The sequence below is a fragment of the Mytilus galloprovincialis genome, chromosome 14, assembly GCF_965363235.1.
Source record: "Mytilus galloprovincialis chromosome 14, xbMytGall1.hap1.1, whole genome shotgun sequence".
Lineage (NCBI taxonomy): Eukaryota > Metazoa > Mollusca > Bivalvia > Mytilida > Mytilidae > Mytilus > Mytilus galloprovincialis.
In genome coordinates this window covers 66,935,725-66,950,350 of record NC_134851.1, presented here as the reverse complement: position 1 = coordinate 66,950,350, position 14,626 = coordinate 66,935,725, and the positions used below count along the sequence as shown (strand labels likewise).

The following is a 14,626-nucleotide window of genomic DNA, read 5'->3' as shown; positions in this document are numbered from 1 at the left end:
GGAATTTAAAAAAAAAATTTTGACATTGTAAACATGGTAAATGAAATCTGGAAAATTATCATGGTTTTTCAAAGTCCGGATCCGTAATTAGTTTCAAATACCGGAAGTCAGCCATTCGCTATGTTTTTGAAGCACCTGCTGTGCAAATTTCTTGGATTTTAACCTATTTGGAATATCTTTTGACATTAATAAAATGTTTTACTGGCTTTCTCTGCCAGTAGAAGCAAGTTAGATAAATTATGATGTCAATTAACAGAAGCCTGTGTCAAAAACAGGGTCGGTTGATACCATTTTTTTTTTTTTTTGAAGATCCAATAAAAAAAATTAGGGTCGGGGCTAAAAAAACAGGGTTGGTCGGGTTACCAGAGACTCAGATTTTTTTTTCTCGGCCTTATGGGGCCAGTTTTCAAGTTGGTTCAAATCGTGGTCTAAAATTAAACTTTGTTTGATATCAACAAAAATTGAATCCTTGGGGTTCTTTGATATGCTGCACGAATCTAAACATATATTTAGATATTTGATTATAGGCCCAGTTTTCAAGTTGGTCCAAATCGGGGTCCAAAACTAAACTTTTTTTGATTTCAACAAAAATTGAATATATGGGGTTCTTTGATATATATGCTGTATCTAACCATGCATTTAGATTTTTATACGACCGCAAATTTTGAAAAAATTTTCGTCGTATATTGCTATCACGTTGGCGTCGGCGTCGTCGGCGTCGTCGTCGTCGTCGTCCGGCGTCCGAATACTTTTAGTTTTCGCACTCTAACTTTAGTAAAAGTGAATGGAAATCTATGAAATTTTAACACAAGGTTTATGACCACAAAAGGAAGGTTGGTATTGATTTTGGGAGTTTTGGTCCCAACATTTTAGGAATTAGGGGCCAAAAAGGGCCCAAATAAGCATTTTCTTGGTTTTCGCACTATAACTTTAGTTTAAGTTAATAGAAATCTATGAAATTTTGACACAAGGTTTATGACCACAAAAGAACGGTTGGGATTGATTTTGGGAGTTTTGGTCTCAACAGTTTAGGAATTAGGGGCCAAAAAAGGGCCCAAATAAGCATTATTCTTGGTTTTCGCACAATAACATTAGTTTAAGTAAATAGAAATCAATGAAATTTTAACACAATGTTAATGACTACAAAAGGAAGGTTGGTATTGATTTTGGGAGTTGAGGTCCCAACAGTTTAGGAATTAGGGGCCAAAAAGGGACCCAAATAAGCATTTTTCTTGGTTTTCGCACCATAACGTTAGTATAAGTAAATAGAAATCTATGAAATTTAAACACAAGGTTTATGACCATAAAAGAAAGGTTGGGTTTGATTTTGGGAGTTTTGGTCCCAACATAATAAGGGGCCCAAAGGGTCCAAAATTAAACTTTTGTTTGATTTCATCAAAATTGAATAATTGGGGTTCTTTGATATGCTGAATCTAACTGTCATGACTGTGTATGTAGAGTCTTAACTTTTGGTCCCGTTTTCAAATTGGTCTACATTAAGGTCCAAAGGGTCCAAAATTAAACTTAGTTTGATTTTGACAAAAAATGAATCAGTTAGGTTCTTTGATATGCTGAATCTAAAAATGTACTTAGATTCTTGATTATTGGCCCAGTTTTCAAGTTGGTCCAAATCGGGGTCCAAAATTAAACTTTGTTTGATTTCATCAAAAATTGAATAAATGGGGTTCTTTGATATACCAAATCTAACTGTGTATGTAGATTCTTCATTTTTGGTCCTGTTTTCAAATTGGTCTACACTAAAGTCCAAAGGGTCCAAAATTAAACTTAGTCTGATTTTAACAAAAATTGAAATCTTGAAGTTCTTTGATATGCTGAATCCAAAAATGTACTTAGATTTTTTATTATGGGCCCAGTTTTCAAGTTGGTCCAAATCAGGATCTAAAATTATTATATTAAGTATTGTGCAATAGCAAGTCTTTTCAATTGCACAGTATTGCGCAATGGCAAGAAATATCTAATTGCACAATATTGTGAAATATCAATTTTTTTTTTAATTAGAGTTATCTTTCTTTGTCCAGAATAGTAAGCAAGAAATATCTAATTGCAAAATATTGTGCAATAGCAAGATTTTTTTTTAATTGGAGTTATCTTTCTTTGTCCAGAATCAACTTAAATCTTTGTTATATACAATATACAATGTATATTCACTTTTTACTACCAACTGATAAATTAAAATAATCTTTACCATTCAGTGATAACAAGCAGTTTTTTTACATCTTAATATTTTATGATGTATTTAAATGAGTAGTTATTGTTGCAAACTCCATTAGAAATTTTAATTGAGATTAGTTTTGGAATAAGGGAAAGGGGGATGTGATTAAAAAAATTGGGTTCAATTTTTCTCATTTGAAATTTCATAAATAAAAAAGAAAATTTCTTCAAACATTTTTTTGAGAGGATTAATATTCAACAGCATAGTGAATTGCTCTAAGGGAAACAAAAATTTTAAGTTCATTAGAACACATTCATTCTGTGTCAGAAACCTATGCTGTGTCAACTATTTAATCACAATCCAAATTTAGAGCTGAATCCAGCTTGAATGTTGTGTCCATACTTGCCCTAACCGTTCAGGGTTCAACCTCTGCGGTCGTATAAAGCTACGCCCTGCGGAGCATCTGGTTGATATTTGGGCCCAGTTATCAAATTGATCCACATTGAGGTCTAAAGGGTCCAAAATTGAACTTTACTTGATTTCATCAAAAATTGAATTCTTGGGGTTCTTTGATTTGCTGAATCTAACCATGTATTTAGATTTTGGATATTGGACCATAATAGGTAAATGTCCAATTTAAAATTTTAAAGTTTTTAAGTTTAAGTTTAAGTTCTAAGACCACAATCATTCTGTGTCAGAAACCTATGTTGTGTCAACTATTTAATCACAATCCAAATTCAGGGCTGTATCAAGCTTGAATGAATGAATGTTGTGTCCATACTTGCCCCAACTGTTCAGGGTTCGAACTCTGCGGTCGTATAAAGCTGTGCCCTGCAGAGCATCTGGTTGTCAATTTTTGTAATCTTTTACAAAAATCTTCTCTGAAACTACCAGTCTTTACGCTGAGTGGCAGCCCAGGCAGCCCAGGCTTGTAAAATTGCTCTCGGGCCTGTAAAAATCAATTAATCATATATATACAGACCAACAGAATCTAACTAAAAAATTTCAAAAATTGAGCTCTAGATTTAACAGTTCATTGTGAAGACTGAACTACTAAGACAAATTTAACAAAACTTGAATACAAGTATCGTAAGGGTAACTAGTTTAAAAAATGTGTCTGTTGACCATGCCCAGCGAACCAAGATGGCTGACATAGCTAAAAAATAGTACCTATGGTAAAATGCAGTTTTTGGCTAAAATCTCAGAAACCACAGCATTTTAAGCAAATCTTTCAAGATAAATTTGTTTGTTAGGTCAAGGTCTATCTACCCTGAAATTTTCAGACTAATCAGGCAATCTGTCATGTCTCGTTATTTACATTTAGCGGTACATAATTCAAGTATATCTATTAATTTTTTGAAAGTATGTATATATACTAGAACAAGGGTAGATATTATTCTTTCCATAAACGTCTTATTATGAAAAAATGAAATAAAACAGAAACGACGTCACGTCATCTAAAGTGAGGGTACCCAAATTGACTTATTTTGACATTCTTTAAGGTAGATCATAAGTATATATTTTTTGAAACAGAATTTTCTTATAATTTGCCAAAATGAAGATTTTTCTATGTCTGTTGTTGCCCCTGAATTGGTAATTTTAAGAAAATTTTGCAGCTTTTTATTATCTTGAATATTATTATAGATAGAGATAAACTGTAGACAGTAATAATGTAGAGCTAAGTAAGACCTACAAATAACAAATGAATAAGTCAATATGATCAAAATGGTCAATTGACCCCTTAAGGAGTTATTGCCCTTTATAGTCAATTTTTAACAATTTTCATTAATTTTTTTAATCTTGTAAAATTTTACAAAATATTTTAACTACTGGGATAGATTCATAGGTTCATATAGATAGAGATAATTGTAAGCAGCAAGAATATTCAGTAAAGTAAGATTTACAAACGCATCACCAAAACACAATTTTGTCATGAATCCATCTGTGTCCTTCGTTTATGATATGCACATATAGACCAAGATGAGCGACACAGGCTCTTTAGAGCCTCTAGTTTTAGTTTCCAGAATATAATTTGTGTTTATGAGTATGGATCTCTCTGAAATTGTACTAAAAGGTTTCATACTACAAAGGAAAGGCTTTTTGAAAAAATTGATGAAGAATCTTAAGTTGCACAGTATTGTGCAATAGATTTGTAAGATCTTGACATTTATTTTGTGTCAAAAACCTATAGTGAAATTTTGATCACAATCCAAATTCAGACAGTATGAAGCTTGAATATAATGTTCAAATTTGCCCCAGGTGTTTAGGGTTCAACCTCCGCGGTCGTATCAGGCTGCGCTCATCGAAGCAATTTATTTTACTTCAAAAAGAAGAATGTAGATTATCCCCTGAAACAAATTTAGTGATGGTAAAGAATGAATATCTTCCTCATTCTTGTCAAAGGAAGTTTATTTCACATTAGATATTAATGACATTTACACATTTTTTGACATTTTTTACACTCTTGACCTTCATCTGAATAAATTGTTGGGGTACAAATACTAAAAAAAAACAGATCTTCTGTATCTCATGTATTTGACATAACTTAAATAAATTATGCTATCATTATCATCATGATCATGTTGATTATACATTGTACATGTTTAATTGTATTAATTGCTGAAATATTCGAAGTTATAGCAGCCATTCAGTTGCATTAAAATCAAATTTACAGGAGATTTTTCATGATTTTAAATTAAAATTTTAGTGATGAAAGGGTCTTCAGACATGTCAGATGAATGACTTTATGCAATATTAATTATACAAATTCTGCAGTAAAATTCTACCATTGGAAGCATGTTTTTACATGCCGTTTCAACTTCCACCGTGGACAGTCAGATTGATAAGTTTACTTGGGTCATATCTAAATTTATGTGCTCGATAAGTATAGATTATTGGGTTTTCTATATATTGATATATCATAAAATATCAGCCGCAGGGACCACAATGTGATTTTTTTGGTCTTTACTGGCCTTTTCCACTCCTTAAGACAGTGTTATGATTGTTGAAGCAAGCTTGATAACATCTCCTCACACATTGTGAGGTTGCTGATAACTTCTTCTCAGACATGATCCAGTGACGCCACTGTTAATGCCTGCTCAGATCTCAAACTTCAAAACCATGATATGAGAGTAAGGAAGCCTTTGAGCAGGGTGATATAGGCGTAGAAAAGGATAACAGCTTTACCATGTTTATGACATTGTTGGTACTACAATGAAGTTAACCTATCAGTTGTGTGTCTTACCTTTTAAAATAGATGAGCATGTAGAACCCCATCATAGTAACTTTGTGACCCTCATTGCTTTTCGTCAGGTACCACTGTTAGATTCTTTGTTAGCAATGTTCACTCCTTAGTCCTTAGTACCAGTGACACTTTTGCAAATTGTTTTGGTCTTTGGTGTGACTCAATGACAATCATCACTTGCTAGTTCCATGAGTACAGCTGTACTAGTTATGCTAGTACATGTATATGTAACACTTTTGTCATAACACAGCATGTAGACCTTCATTATCAGTGTAAAATCTTATGTTGCTGACATAAGGAGCCTAATGTAGAAGCTTGTCACAGGAAATGTTTTCTTGTCTCTGCCCTCAGGGATCTGTGCATGTACATGTACATGTATGTATCTTTGTGACAATCAGTTTTGTTTGTGTTTAATCCAAATTCAGGATCTTGGTGTTTTTATTTATTTTATAGCTTCAGTTCCATGTAGACTCCCATCGCAGGGATCTGTGGCATTTAATTTATGATCGTGTAATTCAAGAATCCCATGACCCTCATTAGCTTATGCTAGGATTATTAGGAACCTTATACTTTGTGACAAACCTTTTTCTAGATTCCTAAATTTGGGAACCCCAGATACAAATATGGAACCTGAATGATCATACAAACTTGGTTACTAAGCTTTTATAGGTTTCTAATTTTAGGAACCAAATATAGATCCCTGAATGGTCATATGACTTGGTGACGAAGCTTTTTTTATTCTAAATTTAGAAACCCCATGTAGAACCCAGAATGATATATACCAACTTAGTGTCTAAGCAATTTTAAACATTGTTAAAGTTTCTTTATATAGAAATCCCATGTAGAACCCCATCACAGGAGCTTGGTGACAATGTGAACATTTTTGTGTCTGACCTAGGGGAAGCTGCACTCTTTCCTATCATACTTTTTCTTTCCTTGTGTTAAGTGGTTGTACATAATGATACACTTTAAGTGTTGTAGTCGTACTGACAAAAATGTTATATTTTAACGTCATATTTTAACTCATTTGGATTTTATGTGTTGAAATACATTACGAAATTAATGATGTACCATCTGGGTGATATTATAGAAGGATTACAAGACAATGAGTTTCATGATGAAAATGAAGGTAAATGTTTTAATGTTAAATAAATGTATTACACATTCATAAACATATTTTGGTTGTTTGTTGGTGAATGACTTTTATGAATTTATGTACATGTATAATATATGTCATGTACATTGTTTGTACATATAAATTTAGGATGGGTAAGTCATTGCATTTGAAATCGTGAATACTGTCTGTGTAGATTGAATTGAAATGTATATATTACATTAATTTAATTCAGTACACAAAAAAAGAAGCTTTAATTCTTTAAAATTTGAAATTTCCATTACTGCAGATATTTAAGCCCCCTTCTTAATTCGTATACCACCTTCTTTTTTTAGCCAAACCCCCAACATTTTAAAATTTCAAGTCTATTCATTCTGTAAATTCAACAAGGAGAATGTTTTGTATATGAATCACTGAACATAAAAACCTTTGATTTACAAGTACAATATACATGTATGAAAGATAGACCATTGTCATATAAAGTTCATCATTTAAGATCACAAGAATACATGTACAACACTGCATTTGCATTTTCTATAGTCATGATAGTTCATCCCCTCTAAGTCTTTAAGAATGATGACATTTTGTGTTGTCAATTAAGCATTGACAGAAGTTATACCTGCTGTCTTTAATTTTGTTTCGTTGGGATACTGTCTAGTCCGAGATTACTCTGATGTCCAAGGGCTGTTTTGCCAGACAAGCGGCCCCAGCTTGTCTGGCAAAACAGCGGTTGGTTGGAGTCAGAGTAATCTCGGACTAGGATACTGTCATATTGAAGTATATAGACCTGTTGGTGACCTTCTGCTGTTGTCTTTTTTATGGTCAGGTTGTTGTCTCTTTGACACATTCCCAATTCCCATTCTCAATTTTATTGTAGTGTGCATCTCTCATCTCTTATATTTTTGAAATCAGTGTTAGTGCTCAAGCATAGCTTTGCCTTGAGATTCAAAGGTCTATTGTAAAGACTAATTTAAGATATATATATCTAAGGGTTATTAGGGGACACAATGTAGGGACGTTGGATAAAGGGGATAACAAAGTTTGGATGTACTGGATGTGTTATTTGGGGGGTATAAAAGGCAGGATCTTGGGGGAGAAAAAAAAGGGCAATTTAAAAAAAAATTGGAACTTGTGCAAGGAGCTTCCCTATGTCACTGTCATCCCCTCTTGTATGTCTAGGGAAGAGTTTATAATATCGGGTAAATGAACCGATGGCAGTGACAAACTGATTGATATCTTTCCTTGTATGATACACTTTAAACTTCAATTGTTAGTTAGAAAGTTCAGACAGGAACATTCATTAAGGATGGGATGTTAATGTTTAAAACATTTCTAAAAAAAATAAGATACTGAGTATATAAAGTTAAGCAACATATGTTTTAATTTAAAGACTATCAAATTAAAATTTCAATGTTGCAAAAAATAATTAGAAGTTGAAATATTTTGGTCAATTAAGAATTACATTATTGTTATTAATACTATGTGTTAAAAAAAATAATTGAGTTATTAATTATGTTTAGTAATAAAAAAAATTGAAATATGATTTTAAAAATATTCGTTGCTAACATTTTTCACTCAGTATAGATATTTGTTTATTTTGTTGTGCAGGGATCCATAATATTGCAATTTTCTGGGTTATGATTTCAGAGTTGCAAGGAATAAAATAAACCATAATATCTTTGTAAAACATGTGCCGCCGTTTGTCATTACTCATTAGCTTCCATTCATAATTTGGCATAACTCAGTCTTAGTACTTTCACATCTGGGACATACAAAAAGAATCAAAATATACCTCTTCTAAGGTAATGTGAAGGTATACATTATCACTGAACTAGTATACATATTTGTTTAGGGGCCAGCTGAAAGGCGCCTCAGAGTTTGGGAGTTTCTCGCTGTATTGAAGATCCATTGGTGGCCTTCAGCTGTAGTCAGCTCAATGGTCAGGTTGTTGTCTTTTTGACATATTTCCTATTTCTATTATCAATTTTATGGGTGGAAAAAAATGACATTTAACTCCCCCAACTGATGGTGACCGACAGATTATTTGGTCAACCTCATTTACTAAATATATGAATTCTATATGAGGTTTTAATTTAAATATAACTAATAGGAAATAATTTAATTTTAAGTACATTTATTTTTTGGCAACATTTATTTTTTATTACAAGGATGGTTTACATTGTACATAAAATGTATCATAGGAAAAAATTCAATGGGAAAGAATTGCATTTTTATACGACCGCAAAATTTGAAAAAATTTTCGTCGTATATTGCTATCACGTTGGCGTCGTCGTCGTCGTCGTCGTCGGCGTCGTCGTCGGCGTCGTCGTCGTCGTCGTCGTCGTCGTCGTCCGAATACTTTTAGTTTTCGCACTCTAACTTTAGTAAAAGTGAATAGAAATCAATGAAATTTTAACACAAGGTTTATGACCACAAAAGGAAGGTTGGGATTGATTTTGGGAGTTTTGGTCCCAACATTTTAGGAATTAGGGGCCAAAAAGGGCCCAAATATGCATTTTCTTGGTTTTCGCACTATAACTTTAGTTTAAGTGAATAGAAATCTATGAAATTTTGACACAAGGTTTATGACCACAAAAGGAAGGTTGGGATTGATTTTGGGAGTTTTGGTTCCAACAGTTTAGGAATTAAGGGCCAAAAAAGGGCCCAAATAAGCATTATTCTTGGTTTTCGCACAATAACTTTAGTATAAGTAAATAGAAATCAATGAAATTTTAACACAAGGTTTATGACCACAAAAGGAAGGTTGGGATTGATTTTTGGAGTTGAGGTCACAACAGTTTATGAATTAGGGGCCAAAAAGGGGCCCAAATAAGCATTATTTTTGGTTTTTGCACCATAACTTTAGTATAAGTAAATAGAAATCTATGAAATTTAAATACAAGGTTTATGACCATAAAAGGAAGGTTGGGTTTGATTTTGGGAGTTTTGGTCCTAACAGTTTAGGAATAAGGGGCCCAAAGGGTCCAAAATTGAACTTTGTGTGATTTCATCAAAAATTGAATAATTGGGGTTCTTTGATATGCCGAATCTAACTATGTATGTAGATTCTTAATTTTTGGTCCAGTTTTCAAATTGGTCTACATTAAGGTCCAAAGGGTCCAAAATTAAACTAAGTTTGATTTTAACAAAAATTAAATTCTTGGGCTTATTTGATATGCTTTATCTAAATATGTACTTTGATTTTTGATTATGGGCCCAGTTTTCAAGTTGGTCCAAATCAGGATTCCATATCAAGTATTGTGCAATAGCAAGAAATTTTCAATTGCACAGTATTGCACAATAGCAAGAAATATCTAATTGCACAATATTGTGCAATAGCAATTAATTTTCAATTGGAGTTATCTTTCTTTGTATAGAATAGTAGTTGATAATATATGTTGGAAATTTGCCAGACATGACTATGATGTCATTTTCTATTTTTATTTGCCAATAACTTTATGTAAATAACTTCATTGGAAATTTGCCAATATAAAATGTTGCTGATGAAGCTTTTTTTCCTTATCTTATCTAAAATGTTTTTAGATAATGTATGTTGGACATTTGCCAGACATGACTATGATGTCATTTTCTATTTTTATTTGCCAATAACTTTATGTAAATAACTTCATTGGAAATTTGCCAATATAAAATGTTGCTGATGAAGTTTTTTTTATTGTTTTATACAATAAACAATGTATATTCACTTTTACTACCAACCAATCTTTACCATTCAGTGATAACAAGCACTTTATTTTACATTTTAATATTTTATGATGTATTTAAAAGAGTAGTTATTGTTGCAAACTCCATTAGAAATTTGAATTGATATCAGTTTTGGAGAAAGGGAAACAGGGATGTGAAAAAAAGGGGGGGGGGGGGTTTAAATTTTTCTCATTTCAGATTTCATAAATAAAAAAGAAAATTTCTTCAAACATTTTTTTGAGAGGATTAATATTCAACAGCATAGTGAATTGCTCAAAGGCCAAAAAAACTTTTAAGTTCATTAGACCACATTCATTCTGTGTCAGAAACCTATGCTGTGTCAACTATTTAATTTTAGATTTAAAAAGTTTGAAGAAGAAATCTTTAATTGATTTGTAAAATCTTGACATTTGTTTTGTGTAATAAAACCCATGTAATGTCAAAAATTTGATCACAATCCAAATTCAGAGCTGTATCACGCTTGAATGTTTTGTCCATACTTGCCCCAACTGTTCAGGGTTCGACCTCTGCGGTCGTATAAAGCTGCGCCCTGCGGAGCACCTGGTTTTAATTGAAAAAATAAAATCAAGTAGGGTTATCACAAATTATGGGAAATTTGAAAAATTATGCACTGTAATGAGGCACTTTTTTGTCTGTAAAATTTGTTATGTCTATTGGAATCTGATTTGTTCAATTAGCCTTGGTATTCCACCCCCTCCTGATAGATCAGTGTTTAAAATGGCCTTATCACACTACATATCTTTCTAATGTTGGTAGGTTGTTAGAAATTTACATGACTAGTGAAAAAAATTGAGGGGCCTGAAGCTTAGTATATATATATATATATAATACGAAAGTATACTGTACTTGTGAATTTCCTATGCATACTTTAATAGTTGAGTTAGTATGTTTTTATATGTTTCTTTAATATCAGAAGTTTTTTTTAATAAATGTGTATATTCATGGATGTAATAAACTAAAGCATGTTTTAGTTATATATAGATGATAAACTAGACCACTTTCCCCAGGAAATACTTGAATCTCACTTTTCCTGACTACAAATTTAGTTTAGTATTATATTAGTACATTGAGTGCCAGTGGTATAAATCTGTTACATTTATTTTTCAACTTTTGTCATTGAAGCTTTTTATTTCTGACTAGTGATTTGTCAGTTGTGTAACTCGGTCTATGGTTGTTCTATATAAGAATAAGTTTTATAGAACCATGCCCACAGTTGGTATCTGGGGTAGACATGGTAGATGGACTTGAAATAGCAAACCAGTTGTTTTGAAAAATATGATTATTAATGATTCTTTGCCCACCACCAAAGGGTGTGCTCTAAATACTGTTTGAAAGGTCAAGGTCACAATGTTAGTCCAACTTACTATGCCTTTATTTAAATTATACAAAATTGAGTGCCACCCAGCCTTCACAATAGACTTTTAAATCTAAAAGCTGGAAGCAAATAAGAAAATTTAAGTTAATTTATATTGGCCTGTGGAGATGATTTTTAAAGGCCCAGCAGAAGTTTACCAATCCTGTGCTTGTGAGGATGTGGCTGAGCGCAGAGGGTGTCCACTGAGAAATTTTGAATGCGGCAAAGGATGTTTAATTGATACTTGGTGTACATATTATTTGTTACCCACCACTAAAGAATGTGTGATCTAGGGACTCGTAAAGGTTAAGGTCACTGAGATAAATTCAAATCTGAATCCAGTTTTAATAAACTATAAGATATGGATTGTTTGTATTTCAACTATTTTAAGTGAAAACAACTTCTGAAAACTGTACAATGTACTTGTAATACCTACAGCCAGTAGGCATGTTGTTTTATACTAATTAATCTTTCCTGCAATATTACCTAATTTCACATAGTTTTGTTGTATCTTTTGATGTCTGCTTCACTGAAACAGGTCTGCATAGATCCTAGTCAGGAGCCTGTAATTCCTGTCTTTGTTTATGCATATATTATATCATACTTGTATTTTGTTCATTGTGTTGTTTTCTTTACTTAAATCAGGCCATTAGTTTTCTTGTTTGAATTGTTTTAATGTGTGAAAATAATTAAAGTTCTTGGATAATCCAGAAATGTCAAAGATTTTATTTCACTGTTATTTACAAAAATGTTCAAGTTCACATACAACATTTTGGAAGCATGCATTTTGCCAAAATTTTCAAAGCCTGTTTGTGAGATATTTTTTTCTTGGAAAATTTGTGATTTACAACATTTTAGAAGCCCAGCGACGATAACACTTCTATACTTTAACATGATCAACAGTTTGTTGGTATGCCTTGGCACCTCCCATAGACCCTCTTTATATGTCCTACTGTTTTATGATTATTCATCATTACTCCTTGGTAGATGTTACTTTGAAGTGTCATTCATAGTTTTAATACCACTTCATTCTTTCATCTGCCAATCTTTCATTTCATTCATTCTAAAAGGTCAATTTGACTTTTAGTAAAGTCTTTAGTGAATTGAAAGTAGATAGGGTAGAAAGAGAGTGATAAGAGAGCAGAATAACTGTGTTAGAAACATCTTGAAAATGTTGGAAAAAAATCATCAGTGAATAATATTCTAGGAGGATAAGGAGGGGGGCTGGAAGATTTGAAAATTAATCATCTGGCCTTGTAAGAATTGAATTAAAATTTAAATGAATTAAAAGTAATAAAAAGAGCATGTAGATAGCTATAGGAGAGAGAAAAGGATAAGAGAGCAGAATAACTGGGTTAGAAACATCTTGAAAATGTGGGAAAAAAATCATCAATGAAAGATATTCTTGGAGGGAGAAGAGGAAGGGGGCAGGGATATTTTAAAAATTACAGATTCTAGCCTAATGAGACTTGAAAAAAATAACAATTACTTTGAGACTTAATCCAGATTGTCAAGTACGGTCAAACAGGGGTTAGAAACATGTGCTATTAAATAGTGTTCCCTTGCTGTAATATATAAAATTTACAAGAAAAAAAAAATAAAAGCCCCTCTCATGAGGACCCCCATTAGGTTAGTAGTATGTTATGATTACATAAGAATAAGAATAAGAATAAGAATAAGAATATTTTATTATTCCAATCAAGGGCCCTTGATGGGCAGCATAACATGTACACATAGAACAATACATCATGATTTGTAACAGAAAAACATTTTCATATAATAAAAGGAAACATTAAAAAAGTTCAGATAGGTGTTATTATCTTCATTCTATAAAAATCAAATACATTTAGTTCCAGGCAGGATGAGAACCATAAATCATTACAATTATCATTGTTATTACATACATTAATTAACATTTCGTCTAACTTCTAGACATGTAATAATATAGCTCCCTAAATATTTAAGTATAGACAAATTACATATGATAATTACTCAGTAGCTGTAGCTTTGAAGTGTCATTAGAGGTGGAAAGTTTAATGAATCAGCTGGGGAGTGTTCATTTCATTGTTTATAAATATTATAACATGTAATTGACAGATACAGCAAGGGAGTGTTCATTTCATTGTTCATAAATATTATAACATGTAATTGACAGATTAAAGCTAATGACTTTTATATCTATGTTGATAGATTTGTAAATATATACATAAAACATTAATAACATTATATACCATGCTGGGGGAAGGGCATTTTCTCATCATTTCAACTACTCTCTAAAAGTGGTGTCTAGATTCCCAAATATTTTACCCTGCACTTTCTCTCTATTCAGATTTTGAATGTAAATATTGTACATAGAAGATTTACATATAAACATATTGTATGTATCATGCTTGGTGAGGGGCATGTTCAAAGCTCATTTTTCATCACCATTTAGACATTTTTTTGTTAACAGTATGTAGTTAGCAAACTTTTTACTCTGCATTCTTTATTTCCTATCTTTTTTCCTCTGTTGCCTTTTTTCATTTATCTTATATGCTTTACGACAATAATGGCCTTGGTAAATTGTATAAATCTTGTCATTTTGATTTGATTAAATTCCTGTTTTTAAAAAAAAAAAAACCAAACTTGTGGTAAACTATGCTAAACAAGCAAGGTGTAAATTTTAATCTATATAAACCTGTGTTTTTGCATTCCATGTATTCAATTCAACTCCGGGTGCGAGAATTTCTCGTTGCATTGAAGACCTGTTGGTGACCTTCTGCTGTTGTCTGCTCTATCAGGTCGGGTTGTTGTCTCTTTGGCACATTCCCCATTTCCATTCTCAATATCAATTCAAGTTTAAACATGTATATCATACTTGAGTGTTTGACTGGCAGCAGCATGGCAGGAAATACATGTATATGGTTATTAAAATCACATGTTGTATTGCAGTAAATTGTACCAAGGAAGGATGATAGACTTATTTAATAAAGCTGCAATTTGTATATTACAGATTTTAAGCTGAGGAAGCCAGGTTTA

At 32.2% G+C, this 14,626-nt stretch overlaps 1 protein-coding gene across 4 annotated transcripts in view; it reads left to right on the top strand.

Moving 5' to 3' along the window:
- LOC143059850 (disco-interacting protein 2 homolog C-like) overlaps positions 1-14,626 on the top strand; it is an 86,523-nt gene that overhangs the window by 1,284 nt on the left and 70,613 nt on the right. The window contains exon 1 of one of the 4 annotated variants that reach the window (XM_076233418.1): positions 6,374-6,546. The exons of the other annotated variants lie outside the window; for them this stretch is intronic. Within the exon in view, the coding sequence (XP_076089533.1) occupies positions 6,480-6,546 (67 nt within the window). The 5' untranslated portion in view covers positions 6,374-6,479. Of the gene's footprint in view, positions 1-6,373; positions 6,547-14,626 lie in introns of those variants that run through there. 4 annotated transcript variants of the gene reach the window in all.